The sequence below is a fragment of the Fundulus heteroclitus genome, chromosome 10, assembly GCF_011125445.2.
Source record: "Fundulus heteroclitus isolate FHET01 chromosome 10, MU-UCD_Fhet_4.1, whole genome shotgun sequence".
In the NCBI taxonomy this organism is placed as follows: Eukaryota; Metazoa; Chordata; class Actinopteri; order Cyprinodontiformes; family Fundulidae; genus Fundulus; species Fundulus heteroclitus.
The window spans coordinates 13,172,920-13,188,436 of NC_046370.1; the positions used below are offsets into that span (position 1 = coordinate 13,172,920).

The window sequence follows — 15,517 nt, forward strand, 5'->3', positions numbered from 1 at the left end:
AGAGTCAAAAAAATAAGTACCTGCACGAACGAGTTAAAGGTTATTTGTGGAAGTAAGCTCCAAATCTGAACCACCAGAACTAATGGTTATTCTGATTGACTTATAATAGTATGTGGTAAACATGAAGAGAGGAGACATGCTTATATGAAAACAAAAAATGTGCTGAAATTATGCAACAGTTTGTTGTCTAAGAGTTTAAAGTAAAAACAAAAGAAAGACATTTTAATAATGTTTAAAATTATTACAATGAGACTATTTTTTAAAACCCTGACTGGGTTCAAAATACACAAGTGGTAAACATTTGTAACCAATGTTGAGGATTGAGAAAGACACCTAGTCATCGCTATCCACAGCCAAACTCTGTTGTGTGATATGTGGCCCTCAGAAATATCGGCACAAACTAAAGAGAGACAGGAGGTAAAGTTCTGGACATTAAGATCCAACTGACATGAATGACAATGTTGTGCGCTTAGTTTGTTGGAGAAAAAATAAAAATTTTCAGAATTTCATCTTTGGTTGAAACATCTTAATCTGAATTTAGTCCCAAAATGATCTTTTTTTTTCATTTAATTTATCAATCTTTATATGAAATAGGCTTGTTAGTGTAGAGCTTTTCAGTTCATTTCTTAACTCCTTGATTCGCAACCTTGCCTTTGCCACTTTAAATACATCTTTTAATTATGTCCTCTTATCCTTCCTCAAATAAACTGTAGTTTAATGTGGCCATACTCTTAAAAAGCTGCTTTTATTCCAATATTTAAAGTTTTAGTTATCAGAGGCAAAACCAGTGTGAAATTCTTATAAGAAAATGTGCCCATTAACCTGCCTTCTTAATTCAAAAATAGTTGATTAGGTCCTCTGAACAGGATGTTCATAAGAATAACCTGTCCAGAGGACCTGATAATTTTTTTTATTTTTCTTCCTGGATTATTGAGGTGTATCAGGTCTTTGATTGTGTCTACCAATAAATCACTATTAGGCCAGTTTTCCTATTTAATAAAGTCCTGATCCTGAACTCATGGCTCTTCTTTGCATAAAGAAGCCAAAGTTTGTCCTAATAATAGTAGTTGGTTTACAGCTGCGCATAATTCAAGTTCAGAATGTGTAAAAACATCAACTTTAAGTTTTCCAAAAAGACACACACCACTTATAAACACATTAGTTTTAATTTCCTTCAATACTGTTACTTGTTTATCAAAATAGGCTTAGAACCCGACTCGAAAATCTTCCAAACCTCAGTCTGGAGACGTTTGTGAAAAGAAATGTGTTGAAACCCTCTTTACTTTGTCTGCTCACCAGGTGGCATGTATGCAATTCATCAACATCATGGTCCACTCAGTGGAAAACATGAACTTGAGAGTCTATCTTCAGTATGAATTCACCCAACATGGCCTGGATGACTACCTGGAGGCAAGTTTGATCTTCCACCCATTGTTCTTTATTCTAAAAGTTGTAATCCGCATGTTCAGACAGCCCACAGAACATCTGACATCTCTGTCCCTTTGTTAAAATCTTCAATTAACTATTGAGATATTGTTCACGTTTTTTCCATTGCAGCAGTTAAAGTTTACAGAAAGCGACAGGTTGCTGGTCCAGATCCAAGCCTATCTGGATAACGTGTTCGATGTGGCGGCTTTGCTGGATGATGCACAGAACAAGAACAGCCTGCTGGAGCACATAGAGCAGCTGCAGGAGGACATTACACAGGTGCAGGAACAGCGCACATTGACTTCTCTATAAAGGATAGTTAGTTTAGGGAACATCCAGTTTTACTTCATCACTTTGTATGCTATTAATGCAGCTATTTATAGTCTGAGACCTTTCCTGGATGGTGAAGCCAAAGATTTCACAGTTTCTGATTGTTTTCAAAATGTTAGTTCAGGAAGATTTTTTTTTGTTTGTTTGTAAAAAGTCTTTCACCTGCAAGCAAATGACTTGATAACAGGACTGACCTTAACATCCACCTAAAGCTACGATAAAGGAAATAAGGAAAGGTTATCAGGCTGTTAAACTCTGAAATAGAAATATGAAGCCTTCTTCCAAAAATGAAAACTTAACCTTCTGCGTTTCAGCTGAGGTCCAAGCTTGAAGAGACTGAGAGGGAGGAGATGCAGAAAGTCTCAGAGTTGGAGAAGAAGCTCATTCAGACTGGCAAAGAGGTTGAGCCCTTAAAGGTACAGTACACCCGTTTCATTCTTAGTCTTCAGAAAACCTGTGTTGTGAATGAAAATGTCTAAATGTGGTAGAAAAAAAAAGTGTACAAGCGACAGGGATGACCGCACCCTGGAGAGGATTGTGAAACAAAACCCATTCAAAAATGTGACGGAGATTCACAAAGAGTGGACTGCAGCTGGAGTCAGAGACAAAAACGACTGGACTGCTGCTGAGTTGTCCAAAGTTATGCCCTACTGATGAAAGTAAATTTTACATTACCTTTGTAAATCAAGGTCCCAGAGTCTGGAGAAAGAAAGTAGAGGAACTGAATCCATGTTGCTTGAGGTCCAGTTTAACGTTTCCACGGTTAGTGATGGTTGGGGTGCCATGTCATCTGCTGGTGTTGGTCCACTGTGTTTTCCAAGGTCAACACAGCCGTCTACCAAGAAGTTTTAGAGCTCTTCATGCCCCCTGCTGCTGACCAACTTTATGGAGATGCAGATTTAATTTTCCAACAGGACTTGGCCCCTGCACACAATGCCTGGTTTAAGGACCATGGTATCCCTGTTCTTAATTGGCCAGCAAACTCGCTTGAAATGTATCAGCTTGTGTGTAATGAATGAACATAATATACAAGTTTCACTTTTTGAGTGGAGCTACTGAAAAACAAACTTTTTCATGATGTTCTAATTATATGACGAGCACCTGTATGATTACTGAGAGGGGGTAGCATAACAACAAGAACAAAGGCCCAAAGATAAACACAACACCTTAATGAATTCTCAGAATCAACATGGAAGGGTAGTACAGCAGCAGTAATTCAGTCTCAAAAACACCTGTAAAAATTTGACAGGGAATGATAAGAAGAATGTTAAAGGAATTACACCTGATCCTGCATAAGTTCAAACAGTTTTGTTTATACTGTAAGCCCCACCCCAACCTTTTTTCCCCAATGAGAAACTCCCGACATGCACGAGACCAAACACACGCCTCAAGCTCGTTCACAATCTTCCAGAGGAAACAAGGCTTCATCGAGGGACTTTTGTCTTTCACATAAATGACTATGTCTTGGGTAAATTATATTTTCCTATGTGAATGCTCAACACTTACATGTATGCCATGTTGCTCTGTTTACCTAGCCTTGTCATGCATGTGATGGAGTAGTTGTTGCTTTGCAACGGCTCCGCACCTCGTTGTACCATTGGCAGAGAAAGTCTTCCCATTTTGTCTCTAGTTAATTGTTTATTCCTACCAAAAAATCCTGGAATCGCTCGATTAGGCAATCAATTAGTACATTGTTACTATCAAATTCCATATTGTAACTCATAATACATTGCATTTTTCTTAACCAGACAAAAATGTATTCAGGTATAGTTCCTTTAAAACTAACAGTCCCTCATGACTGCATCCCTGTCATGAAATGAGGCCATGCAGTCGTGCACGTATGAGCCAAAACAATAGAAACATGACCTGCCTGCTGTGTAGCCATACCGCCATATAGGGACCTCATCTGGGGCACCGTATCATGAGTCATTTGTAGTAATATAGGTTGTATAAAAGAAGCGATTACCTTTCTGAAGGCAAACTTAATGTTAGAGGATTGAACAGGGCAAACCTCCCTTAAATGCGGAGTGATGAAGTTCTCATTATGTCAACCTGATGTTATACACCTGTGAGTGATTTTAGTCATTTGTAGGTGGGAATGAACATGGGGTTGTCTCAGGTTTTTGAGCCTCAGAAACATTTTTTAATGGAATTTAGCAGAAAATGTAAAACGCATTTCATTCCGATATATATTTTTTTAAATATTGTTAAAAGTGACCTCAATATATCCAAATAGGTTAGAAAAACCCTGATCTCCTCATTTCTGTTTCATGACTGTATAGTCAGCAGCTGACATTCAGAGGAGACCTACAGATGAATTACTATGAATCAATAAATGTAATATTATGCAAGTGTTTAGCTGAGCAGGCTCAGAATGTCTTCCTCTGCAGCTGATTTAATCCAACTGGGTTTTGCATCAGCAACCAGATCAAGCGACAGACGGATGCGGATCCTCCGAAGAGCTAAAGGAGTTGGAGCTCAGGGTCCGGGCTCTGGTCGAGCAGGGCCTCCTTCGGCAGGAGCGCTCTCCCTCCGGGCATCTGGTGCTCGAGGTGGTCCAGCAGGGGGCACAAAGAGGTCAGCACCATATTACTCTAAATAATCGTCTGTCCTCATTCTGTGATGTTCTGATGACAGTCTGCAGGACATGTCGTTCCTGAGCTTTTTAAAGCACAGCAGGATTTTCATTCTAAGTCTCATTAAAGTGCAGCATATGCAGGCATAGAGGTTTATTCGTCATGTGTCTGATCTTTGCAGACACTGTGAAGGATCAAGTAGACGCGGCTTCCACCTGCTCGGAATCTCCGACTCCAGTCAATTTCCAACCTCCTCCGCCTCCTCCCCTTCCCCCACCTCCTCCAGGAGGCGCTGTGGCGCAGCAGATAGTAGGAGACTCAGGGGAGTTCACCGGCACAAAAGGTTGGAGTCAACTTAAAGCTGCTTTGTTTCAGTGGTGGGGGCTTCCTGTGCAGGCTGGAAAGGTGTATTCCATGTATCTTCCAGTCTGCACAAGTATGGAAATTGAAACTACATAATAATAAAATATTTCCAGATTTGTATCCCTGTTTTATATGTCTAAATGATTCATTCACATTCTTACAATGGTTGGTTTTTCAGGTTCTGTGTTTGAAGACTGACCTCTACATACCAGAACATTTTTATTTAAATGTATTTTAGTTTAAGTGGAGGGTTTAGTTATAGTTACCCCTGGAAATGAGAACCTTGAAAAGTCTGGAATTTTGACATGAAAAGTGTGAAGGAACCCCACACGTTCTCACCACGTTCCAGAGGTCTGGAAAAATCACAGATATTCCTTTAGACTCTCTAATGGGAATATTGTTCAGTGGGAAGATGTGTGAGTGTATTGTCAAACCTTTCAGGAAATTTATTTCTCATCAGACAGAGCATCATTCACCGTCCTCGCCAACGCAGTAAGAAAACAGAATTGGATCAGATTTGCTTCCCGGTTTGCCTCCTGGTGTTTTTCTGATGGAACTGGAGCCAACTGCTGACAATTATCTTTAAAGTCTCCTGGACATGTTCAGATTAATAAAATGATGTAGCAAACAAGCCGTTGACCTGAAAGTTTTCTTTATTTCTCCTACAGATAAACAGAAGCAGCCCATTCAGACCAAATACCGCCTGCCTCTGTTGAACTGGGACGCTTTGAAGTCAGATCAGGTGGAGGGAACCATCTTCAGCGAGTTGGACGACCAACGCGTCTTACAGGTTTAATATGTTCATTGTTTATTTAATTCAAGATCTGAATAAGTCAGCTTTTCTCTTCAGTTTATATGATGTTCAAAGGGGAAAAAAATACAAGTGAATCAGACAGAAGCCTACAAACCTTGTAAATAATTTTTAAGCAAAAATAAAATAAATTATTTTCCTGTTGGAAATATTGTTAATATTAAGTGTTTTGTTTTTATCTTCTTTTAACCATTTTTAGGGTGATTTTCTTCTAGAAATTGTGCACATCTTTCAGACGTTTAGCTAGGCAGGGATGTGTAGCCGGTATGCAGTGGCGGTTCTAGACCAAATTTACCAGGGGTGCCAGGGTGGGGCCAATGTGTTTTTTTCATGGGGGCATTAAAAACAAAAAACAAAACAAAAAAAAGTTAAAATGGGCAAAATTTTATCGTTTGATATATTAAGTGAGCTACTGAGCCAAAGAACCACGTGTGTCTCTGGAACCGCAGGTTGCAGACCCCTGCAAACTGTAATCTTGTTTCAATACGGCTGAAGCTAAAAGCGAAACACATTCATTTAAAAATTATTTAAATAAAAATTTAATGATTGTATGTACTATTGCATTTATTTATTTATTTATTTATTTTGCTGAATCATTTGTACCCAGATAATATGCTGCATAACTAGTAATAATAATTTAGGGGTAACAGCAGGAGTACTCGCTGTTTCTATATTTCACATAAAAACATTTAGATTATGTTATATATTTTATATTTTATCTACATACTGTTTTTTTCACACCCCAACGATCTCACACTGGCAGGTCTCTAACTTTTTCAAATCATTGGATATAAGCAGCAAACTTCTGCAGTTTGTGCTTTTGGTTTGAAACTATTTGTATTCTACCTTTTTTAAAGCAGTAGTTTTATATGTCTTTATTCAAACATTTTACTCAGATTGTTGAACAAAAATAATTAGACACTTGCCTAAAAAACGTTAGTGTCTGTGTAAGTCGTTCGTTCGTTTTTCTTTTGTTTTGTTTTTACAGCAGACTCAGGTTAGAGAAACGTCCATTAAAAACATGGCTCGGTTATTACACCAACTCTGTAATTACAGGATTTCATGCATGATATTAACTGTACATTGATTAATAAGAGAAAACCTTTAAGCTTTGGTTTACACTTAAACGTTTCTGCTGTTTGCCTGTTTTTTTTTTCTGTTTCAGGAGCTGGACATGGAAGCTTTTGAGGAGCAATTTAAGACCAAAGCTCAGTCCCCCCCTGTAGATCTGAGCACCCTGACGAAGAAAATGGCCCGAAAGACTCCCAGCAAAGTCTGTCTAATGGAGCCGAACAGAGCCAAAAACCTGGCCATCACTTTGCACAAGGAATGTGTGGCTGCCTCAGACATCTGCAATGCCATCGAGACGTACGTGCTGATCTTTAAAACCATCAGCTAAACGCTGCGACCAGTACATTCACAGACCTGTTGTCCACACAGATACAACCAGCAAGCTCTGAGTCTGGACTTCCTGGAGCTGCTGGAGCGGTTTATCCCCACAGAGCACGAGATGAGACTCATCCAGACCTACGAGAGCGAAGGCCGGTCGCTGGACGAGCTCAGCGAGGAGGATCGCTTCATGGTGCGCTTTGGCAAGATCCCGAGGCTTTCCCAGAGGATCAGCACGCTCACCTTCATGGGAAACTTCCCAGAGACCGTCCAGAATATCCGGCCTGTGAGTTCGTATGATCTGAAAAAGGACGGCAGAGAGTCACATGTTTCAGGAACAAATAAATAAAAAAAGATTAACCCCACCAAAGACCCAAAATATGTTTTATACTCTCTTATTATTTATACTCTTTATTTATACTCTTTAATAGAATCTTCTGTACAATCCTATGTGCTCCATCCAACAACTCTCCCAACATTACTTTGTTGCCAATGATACTCCTGAATTATTGTGCACACAATGAAAAAAGATCTCCAGTAGCATCTCTCATCTGCTTATACAGATTTTATATACAGCATGTTCCGTATATACCGTATGCTAACATATGTACTCTGTGAACAGGCACCTAGCTAAACAAGCCAATAACATTTTACTTCATAACATTTTCAATATTCAAACTCTGGCAACATGTTTGGAGGCAGAAGCTGGACAGCACTGTGTATGTGAATGATTTATTAGGATGCTGAAGACTGACAGCTGAAATCTCCTCAGCTTTCTCTCAGCATTTTATGCAGTGCAGTGACGGCGTCCACACCCTCCAATATATTATTGTCCTCAATTTCTATGTCTGACAAAGATAAACAGAATAAATGTAAAAAGCTGTTTTTAAATGATTAATTCTCCTTAAGGGGAAAATGCTACCCAAACAACACGCAGCCTTGGAGAAAATCCAGAAATCTCTCAAACAGAACCTGTCTGACAACAGGAAGTAGGTCAAAATATCTGAGAAAGCACCACATTAAACTTCAAGAAGCGATGACGGAAAGAAGAACTCATTGACACCTGACAGTATGGGGAGAGCTACAAAAGCATTTACAAGACGTGGGAGCTCCAGCAGACCATAGTGAGAGCCATTATCTTCAAATGTATCAAACGTGGAACAGGACAGAACCTCCCAGGAGTGGTCGGTCTACAACATGGGTGGGCAACCTTTCTGATGGGGAGTCTAAAATTCCCTTCCAGGTTAAAGAGCCGTATCAACTGTAGCAAAAATAAATTTAATAATACTGCGTTTCAACAGCGACAGGCTACAGACAATAACTTTATATAATTATATTTGACAGATGTTGGAAAAAGTACAGATCAGCCAATTACAAAAAAAAAAAAACACTTTTTATCCATAACGAGACCACTATAATAGCAAAGCACGCACACAACAGAAATTACAAATAGTATATATGCTCTCTTCACGCCACTGATGAGAAAAAATAACCTGACATGATGTGCACGTTAATATAGGTACACACCTGTTAAAGAGATCCCTGCCTCTGCTTTGCAGTTGCCAGTTCTGCTGTCTGGGGATCACACTTAGTAAGTTCAGCAATCAGATGACTGCGGGAGGCACTGAGGACACGTTTCACCTTAGAGAAAATCTGCTCGCACATTATGTAGAGCTAAATAAGGCCTTTTTCGATGTTCTTCAGACAGTTAAACTGGTCTGGCAGTGATACCCAGTGGGTGAAAATGCAAGCTCCAAGATTAACCACAGCTGTGGGTTTCAGGCTGCTGTCGCGGTTCTGCAAACTTTGTCCCCCACAGAGTCGAGCTGCATCCATGTCCTCTGTATCAAGCTAGTCAAAGAGAGACAAATGCAAGTTGACATTAAACCTTCTGGTTTGAGCAGAAAACATTGGTCCACGCACCAGAAAGTCCCAGGAACACGATGTGAAAACTGTCTCGAGTCTTCGGATGTTGTATGCATGTATTTCCGTGGCGTTGATGCTGCGCTGATCGGACAGCTCCCTAAAGGCATTCGAAGTGGTGGAGCATGGACGTGTCAACATCTTGGGAAAAAATACTGTCAGCGTTTGAATGAAAGCCGTGTTGCTCCCTGCAGTTTGTGTTTAAGCTTGTTAAGGTGTCTAGTCGTATCTGTGTGAAGTCAAAGTTTCATAACCCACTTTTCGTCTTGGAGTTTGGGATGGTTTAGCCCCTTTCTGACAGGAATGCTTTTACCGTCTCAAAAGAGGTTGGTGCCCCGCTTGGATAATTTATAGGGGAAACGTTGCAAGTGAGCGGAAGTGGTGGCTTAAAACACCAGAATTGAACAGGGCGATTACAGCATTTAGTTCAACTACAAAAATAACTTCTAGATGACTCATTGTCATGCTGTGACAAAGGTAACAGCAGCCACGACTAAATATATTAATAACAACATTGAAAAGGATCATATTTACCTTACACAAATGCTTAGTAACACTTTTCAGAAAACCATTGAAAAAGTGTTGAACTTCAAAACTTTGTAAAAAAAAAATAAATCTGATATGCTGAACAACTTTATTTGTATTATTTGTATTATTAACAGTTTTATTAAATCTGTAAATATGTTTAATGTTTTTTATAAACTTTCTTTTTTTATAAACTCCCAAAGCAGATATTGATTAAGGTTATGTGAGATCTGTGTTAAAACCAACATTTTTAAGATGTTTTGCTAGGGATCCTTTTGTTTCTGTAATGTTTTTGGAGAAACATTTCTTCTTCTCTCAACCAAGCAAACCCGAAGAAGACTGTATGTCCATCAGTTCATAACCTTAAGCAGGAAAGTTATCAAAAACAACTTAGCCAGCCTGAATAAATGAATAAAGGTTTTCAAATTTCCTTGTTAAAATTGTGAATTAGACCCAGTTGAGATGCCTAAAACGGCTCGTTCCTGATAAAAACCCCTCCACTGTAGCTAAATTAAAATATTTCAGAGAAGAGTGGGCCAGATATCCTTCACAGATGGCTTAATGCCAGTTATCACAATCACTTGACAGCAGTCGCTGGTGCCAGGAGTGGAACAATAACCTATTAGGTTTATGGGCCATAAACTTTTTCATAGGGCTAAGTTGGTTAGGATACAATTTTTCATGTTTTACCTATTTGGGTTATCGTTATCTGTTAACGTTTGGTTTAGGATTTGTAACAGAAAGAGAGCAACAGAAGAGATTTGCATGTGTGTGTGTTGGGGAAGTTAGCTCCTTACCTCAGAAGGTATTTATTTTATCTATTAAGATTTAAAATATATCAAATATGTTAATGTCTTAAAGTTCTTGTTTGGTTTTAGGAAAATGTTTTACAGGACTTTTGCAAAACCTTAACTCACTTTGCTTTGTCTTATTGCAGCAACTGAACGCCATCATTGCAGCTTCGATGTCTCTCAGATCATCCGTGAAACTGAAGAAAATCTTGGAGGTAAATATTAATATTTGAATAGTTAAACTCTCGACTAACACATTCGGAGCTGCAGACAGAGGAGAAAACACAGCGAAAATTAAATATCGTCTCCTACCTTTATCAAAGCTTAAATATGTGATGTCACAATGTGCTTCTATATGTTTCTCATGTGAAGATTATTTTGGCGTTTGGAAACTACATGAACAGCAGCAAGCGAGGCCCAGCATACGGTTTCCATCTGCACAGTTTAGACCTGGTGAGAAACTTTAAACTGGATTAAAGTTTGGGCCGGCAGCCACAAGCGGCAAAACAAGAAAACAAAAAAAATAATTAGTGAGCATCTCATTCAGTCTGTTTAATTTACTTTTTGTTTGTTAACTTCTTTCAGCTACTGGACACTAAATCAACAGACCGCAGACAGACGCTGTTGCATTTCATTGTCAGGATCATCCAGGAAAAATACCCGGAGCTGCAGAACTTCTACACAGAGCTGCACTTCCTGGACAAGGCAGCGCCCGGTAACCAGACATCACACTGGTCTAACCAACAAACAGTAGCAAAGATCAGGCTTCTGCAGAACTTTTATCAGACAGCAGTTATTTTCAACATCTGTGCCTTGCAAGGTTCTGCTTGAATCATTTCAAAATACTGATTTTAAAGATTAAGTAGGGTTTTTGATGCCAATCAAATTTTATGTGGAGGGGAAAGTGATAAAAAAATGGCTAATTGGAACATAAAAGTTTTTTAGATTTTAGAAATTAATGTTTGCCCAGATTTAGCTCCCACAAACACATTTGACAGTTTCCCTCTGTGCGTAAAAAACCGAGCGCACATGAAATTTTGACAGGTCAAAAGACAAAGAAAGCCATAGAAGAGGACTAATGCATTTGCAGCAGCAAATGTCTTTTCATCACATCTCTGCTGGAATATTTCTACAGTATTATTTTCAACCATATCCCAGTCTTTTTTCTTCTTTTTTTTTTTTTTGCTGTATAGGCAATTGACATTTTGTTAGAATTTCTATCACACAGAACAAACCCTGGATCATTCATACTAAAGCCTTTAGCTTACAGCCTTCTGCAATTTTTCAGGCCTATATACCTACAGTATATTAAACCGTCTGTGTTTCTCCGATGATTTTTCAGGTGTCGGTCATAACTAATGCTGTCAAACTAGTGAAAGCAAATTCTTATTGCTTAGTTGACAAATTTAACAAAGATTTAGTGCTTTTATTTTTACTTATTTTAATTAGAGATCCTCATCATTTCAGTTTGGGAAAAAAATTACTCCCCTCTTTGGATTTATAGTGTTGGAAAAAATATAATCAAAGTTTACTGCTACAGAAAAACAAAAATGCAACAGAAGAGACACGTTTATTTCCTCTCTTGATTACTGCCGCTTTCATTCTGAACCTTGGTCTTTCTGCATTGTAGTATCCTTTGACAGCATCCTGAAGAATTTGCAAGCTATGGAAAGAGGCATGGAGCTAACCAGGAGTGAGTTCTCAGCAGAAGAAAATCCTGTCCTAAAAACATTTCTGACCACCAGCGTCCAGCAGCTCGACTCTCTGACGGCCGATGGAAAGACAGCACAGGTCAGCCTCAGTTAACTCAACTTTTGTTACAGTTATACCTTTTTCATTTCTGTGCCTAACTTTTTTTTTCCTTTTTCTTTTTTTGCGGGGGTCACTGCCATTCAGGATGCATACGAGTCAGTTGTGGAGTACTTTGGAGAAGATCCCAAAATGACTCCGCCCTCTGAGTTCTTCCCCATTTTTAACCGGTTCGTCAAAGCTTACAAGGTCAGAGATTTCACAGCTCCTTCAGCTCTCTGAGCAAACAGGTTTTTAATTAAAAACAGTGGTGATGAGCTGTTGTTTAGGTCTGGTCCTTAAAGCGGCGTGAACCAGTTTACATCCGAAACATGAGTTCATATTGAGCTTTATCTGCAGCCGTCAGTCTGATTGATCTGTTTGTTATTGTTTGACAGCAAGCCGAGCAGGACAACAAGCGCAGAGAGAAACAACAAATTCCAACCTCTGATGATCAGTCGGCTCCTCCTAAACCTGAAGCTCCAGGGAATAAGGTGACAGCTCAGCTTCTGTTTGCCAATGATTTACACAGACGTAACAGATTAAATGTGCTTTATCGTTTTAAATTACCATAAATTACTCTTTGTACTAGCCATCAAGCCTCTGGCCGACATAATAAGACAGGATTCAGAGATAAAAGGTATAAATGTGAGTCAGATGATACATAAAATCGGTCTTCATCTGCAGTGAACATAGCTCTTTACTTAACAAACCCATTTAAGTCTCTACAGAGAGTTTTACAGTCTTTTGATTTCATCTCTGGATAAGTCTGACTCAAAAATTTTGATTATATAGAATATCTGCAAACATGTCAATTTAGATGGTCCCCAAATGGAATAAGACACCCTGGGGTCATGGTAGATAATAATCTTAAAAATCTATACATAGACAATTATTTGGAACTGGATAATGTAATGAATGACACCCGATATTCAGCCAAACAGAGTTACGATTTAAAAGGTTCATTGAAGGAGATGAGTTGTGGCAGGTGAGGCATGCAAGCAAAACCAGACTAGACAGATGAGTGATGGCTGAAGGTGTCGGCAGGCAGGGATGAGCAGACCAGAAGACGCAGATAGCGACGGACCAGAACAGGCGGTGTGGGCCGGGGAACCACCAGAACGGGCAGAGAGAGCGGCTGGAACTCACGAGGAAACGAGCAGAACTTGTGCTGCACACAAACACAGGCAACTTTTATCAGAAGAGTCCAGCTGGCTGAGCTCACAGGAACTGGTAGAGGCAGTGCACACCTCAAAATATGAGACGAGATCAGATAAGAGGTTCTAACCATGAGAGGATGACTGAGGCAGGTATATGTAGACAGGTGAACAGGTGAGCTGAGTTGACTGTATTCAGTAGCGACAGGTGGAGCTGATCTAGAGCAGAGTGGTACTGGAGGGAGACTGAGCTGATTGGATGATGGCTAAGAGGTGAAGGCTGATTAAGGGAAGTCTAGAAAAGTCCAAAGCAAAACAAACAAAAACCATAATCATGACAGGTAAGTTGAGGATTTACAAAAAAGGGAAATCTACCTATCAGCTTGATTGGCAGGATAAGTTGTAGTAAAATAAACATACTAACCAAGCTGCAGTATCTCTTTTAGTCCTTACCCGTTCCATTATCAAGTGTTTTCTTTCAAGATGTCAATGAACATAGAATTTAGTGGTCAGTATGAAAAGAAACACAACAAAACCAATATGAATTCAATGATGAATTTATATTGGTTTGTTTCATGTTAAGGAAAGTTTGCCTGCAGGCTTCTCTCATTTTTTAAATTTAGAAATGGACAATGAAGGGGTTTCCTGATCATGCATCAAACAAAGCACAAAATACTCTTGTTGTTTTTTTTTTTTTTTGCTTTTGCAAACAGCTTTAAAGAATCTGTATAATGTGTAGGATAATGCAACCAAGATTTGAGAAATCTAAGGATAAATATTTTAGGTTAATTTAATGTAACCAGAAACAATAAAACCGTGCCCTTTTCCACACCAGGATTTATAGAACATACACATAAGAAAACACACCTCCTATCATTTTAGACTCATATTTTGAAAATCACAGAATTTTAAAAATAGAATATGTATAGAAACTGTGTGTAAATAATTACTTTAGCAGCAGGCCTTTACATGTTTTTTTTTTTACTTTTGTTGTATTTTTCATATTTTATCATCGTAAAGACCCAAAATCACCACAAAAGTGCATTAAGGAAATGAATTGCCTCATAGACGCAACTGGTGGTCCATTCTTCATTTGTTCTGTTAAAAATTCAAGATTAAAATTATTACTATGTCAGAAAAAAACACAAAGTAAAACATGAACGATCTGATGGTGGCAGCTGCATAAAAATTGGGTCATAATTTAGAGGATTTTTTTTTCTTACTGCTGCATCAATCCTATTTATAACTTAATCCAATCTATCCATCTGGTCACATTTATCGCGCGTTTTGATGACAATGTTTTGTCATCATAACTGATCCAGAGACACGATTAGAAATGCCCTTTAGTGCATGTGACACTGTTGATCCTGAGTCTGCTTTCTTCTTCCAGGTTTATGTCATGTGCAGACCACCTCACATGGATCTGATTGCAGAGCTGAAGAGGAAGCAGGGGTCTCCTCTGATGAGGGAGGGGAAAGACGGCGCCATCGAGGACATCATCACAGGTAAGAAACCAACCGAGACTCCGCTGTGTCTTTACGCTGCTTGCATTGCGCAGCAGATCATATCTCCTAGTTGTCAGAGCTCACCATCTAGCATTTAGAAGTTTCCTCAATTTTAAACATACTGAATGATTTAAAGAAAGAATTAGCTTATCTAGTCAATAAAAGTAGGATAAACCTGTAAACGGGGTTAGAAAGATCTGCATACCAGGTATTGGTCACTCTCCTTTCTGTTGTTAAAAAGGAGTTTCATCAGTCACCCAGACCCTCTGAGAAATACATCAGCTGGTCATACATCAGGGACATAAAAGTAAATTGTTGGTTTTTAATTATCTATTTTAACTGTTCTCTTCCCAGGGTGGAATGATTATACAACATAAAAACTTTGGTTTACAAATAATTTAATTTATTTAGGATGTTCTCTAATTCAAACAGGATTAAATATACCCTTGGACCACATGTTTTTATTTTTTTCTTCAATATTTTTTGCATCCACTATCATGTATTGCTTATTAGAATTTTTAGGATAGATGTAAATCGTCACATTCCCTCAAATCACGTGCATGCACAAACCGAGTACACGTTTCACAAGCACCAAGCAAATAAAACGTGAAACGGCTGAGGAAAGTAGAACTCGCATCCCGATGCATTTCTATACTGCAAGGAAACAAAACCATGTTCGCGAGCACGAATTGACCAATGACTTCACGGCAGAGGCCAATGTGCGCTCAACTTTTAAAGTGCACTCAGCTGTTTGTTCTTCCCTCACTCGATTGCAGCACTTTTTCCAGGAAACTGTTATTAGAAGCTTGTGGAAAGATACGCTGAACATTTGACACAAGTCAAAAGTTTATAAGGCAAATCTAGCAAATACTGAAGAAATTTATTTGTGGACTGTAAAAAATAGCCATTATATGCAAGTCATATCTGACCT

The 15,517-nt window shown here is 38.9% G+C and overlaps 1 protein-coding gene across 1 annotated transcript in view; it reads left to right on the forward strand.

Annotated features, from left to right (window-relative positions):
• fmnl1b (formin-like 1b) overlaps positions 1 to 15,517 on the forward strand; it is a 40,570-nt gene that overhangs the window by 23,054 nt on the left and 1,999 nt on the right. Inside the window, exons 11-25 of the mRNA XM_036142580.1 lie at positions 1,300 to 1,410; positions 1,558 to 1,707; positions 2,073 to 2,174; positions 4,179 to 4,335; positions 4,516 to 4,780; positions 5,322 to 5,487; positions 6,674 to 6,876; positions 6,949 to 7,183; positions 10,283 to 10,351; positions 10,509 to 10,589; positions 10,722 to 10,851; positions 11,767 to 11,927; positions 12,033 to 12,134; positions 12,323 to 12,418; positions 14,472 to 14,586. Of these exons, the coding sequence (XP_035998473.1) occupies positions 1,300 to 1,410; positions 1,558 to 1,707; positions 2,073 to 2,174; positions 4,179 to 4,335; positions 4,516 to 4,780; positions 5,322 to 5,487; positions 6,674 to 6,876; positions 6,949 to 7,183; positions 10,283 to 10,351; positions 10,509 to 10,589; positions 10,722 to 10,851; positions 11,767 to 11,927; positions 12,033 to 12,134; positions 12,323 to 12,418; positions 14,472 to 14,586 (2,143 nt within the window). The remainder of the gene's footprint in view (positions 1 to 1,299; positions 1,411 to 1,557; positions 1,708 to 2,072; positions 2,175 to 4,178; positions 4,336 to 4,515; positions 4,781 to 5,321; positions 5,488 to 6,673; positions 6,877 to 6,948; positions 7,184 to 10,282; positions 10,352 to 10,508; positions 10,590 to 10,721; positions 10,852 to 11,766; positions 11,928 to 12,032; positions 12,135 to 12,322; positions 12,419 to 14,471; positions 14,587 to 15,517) is intronic.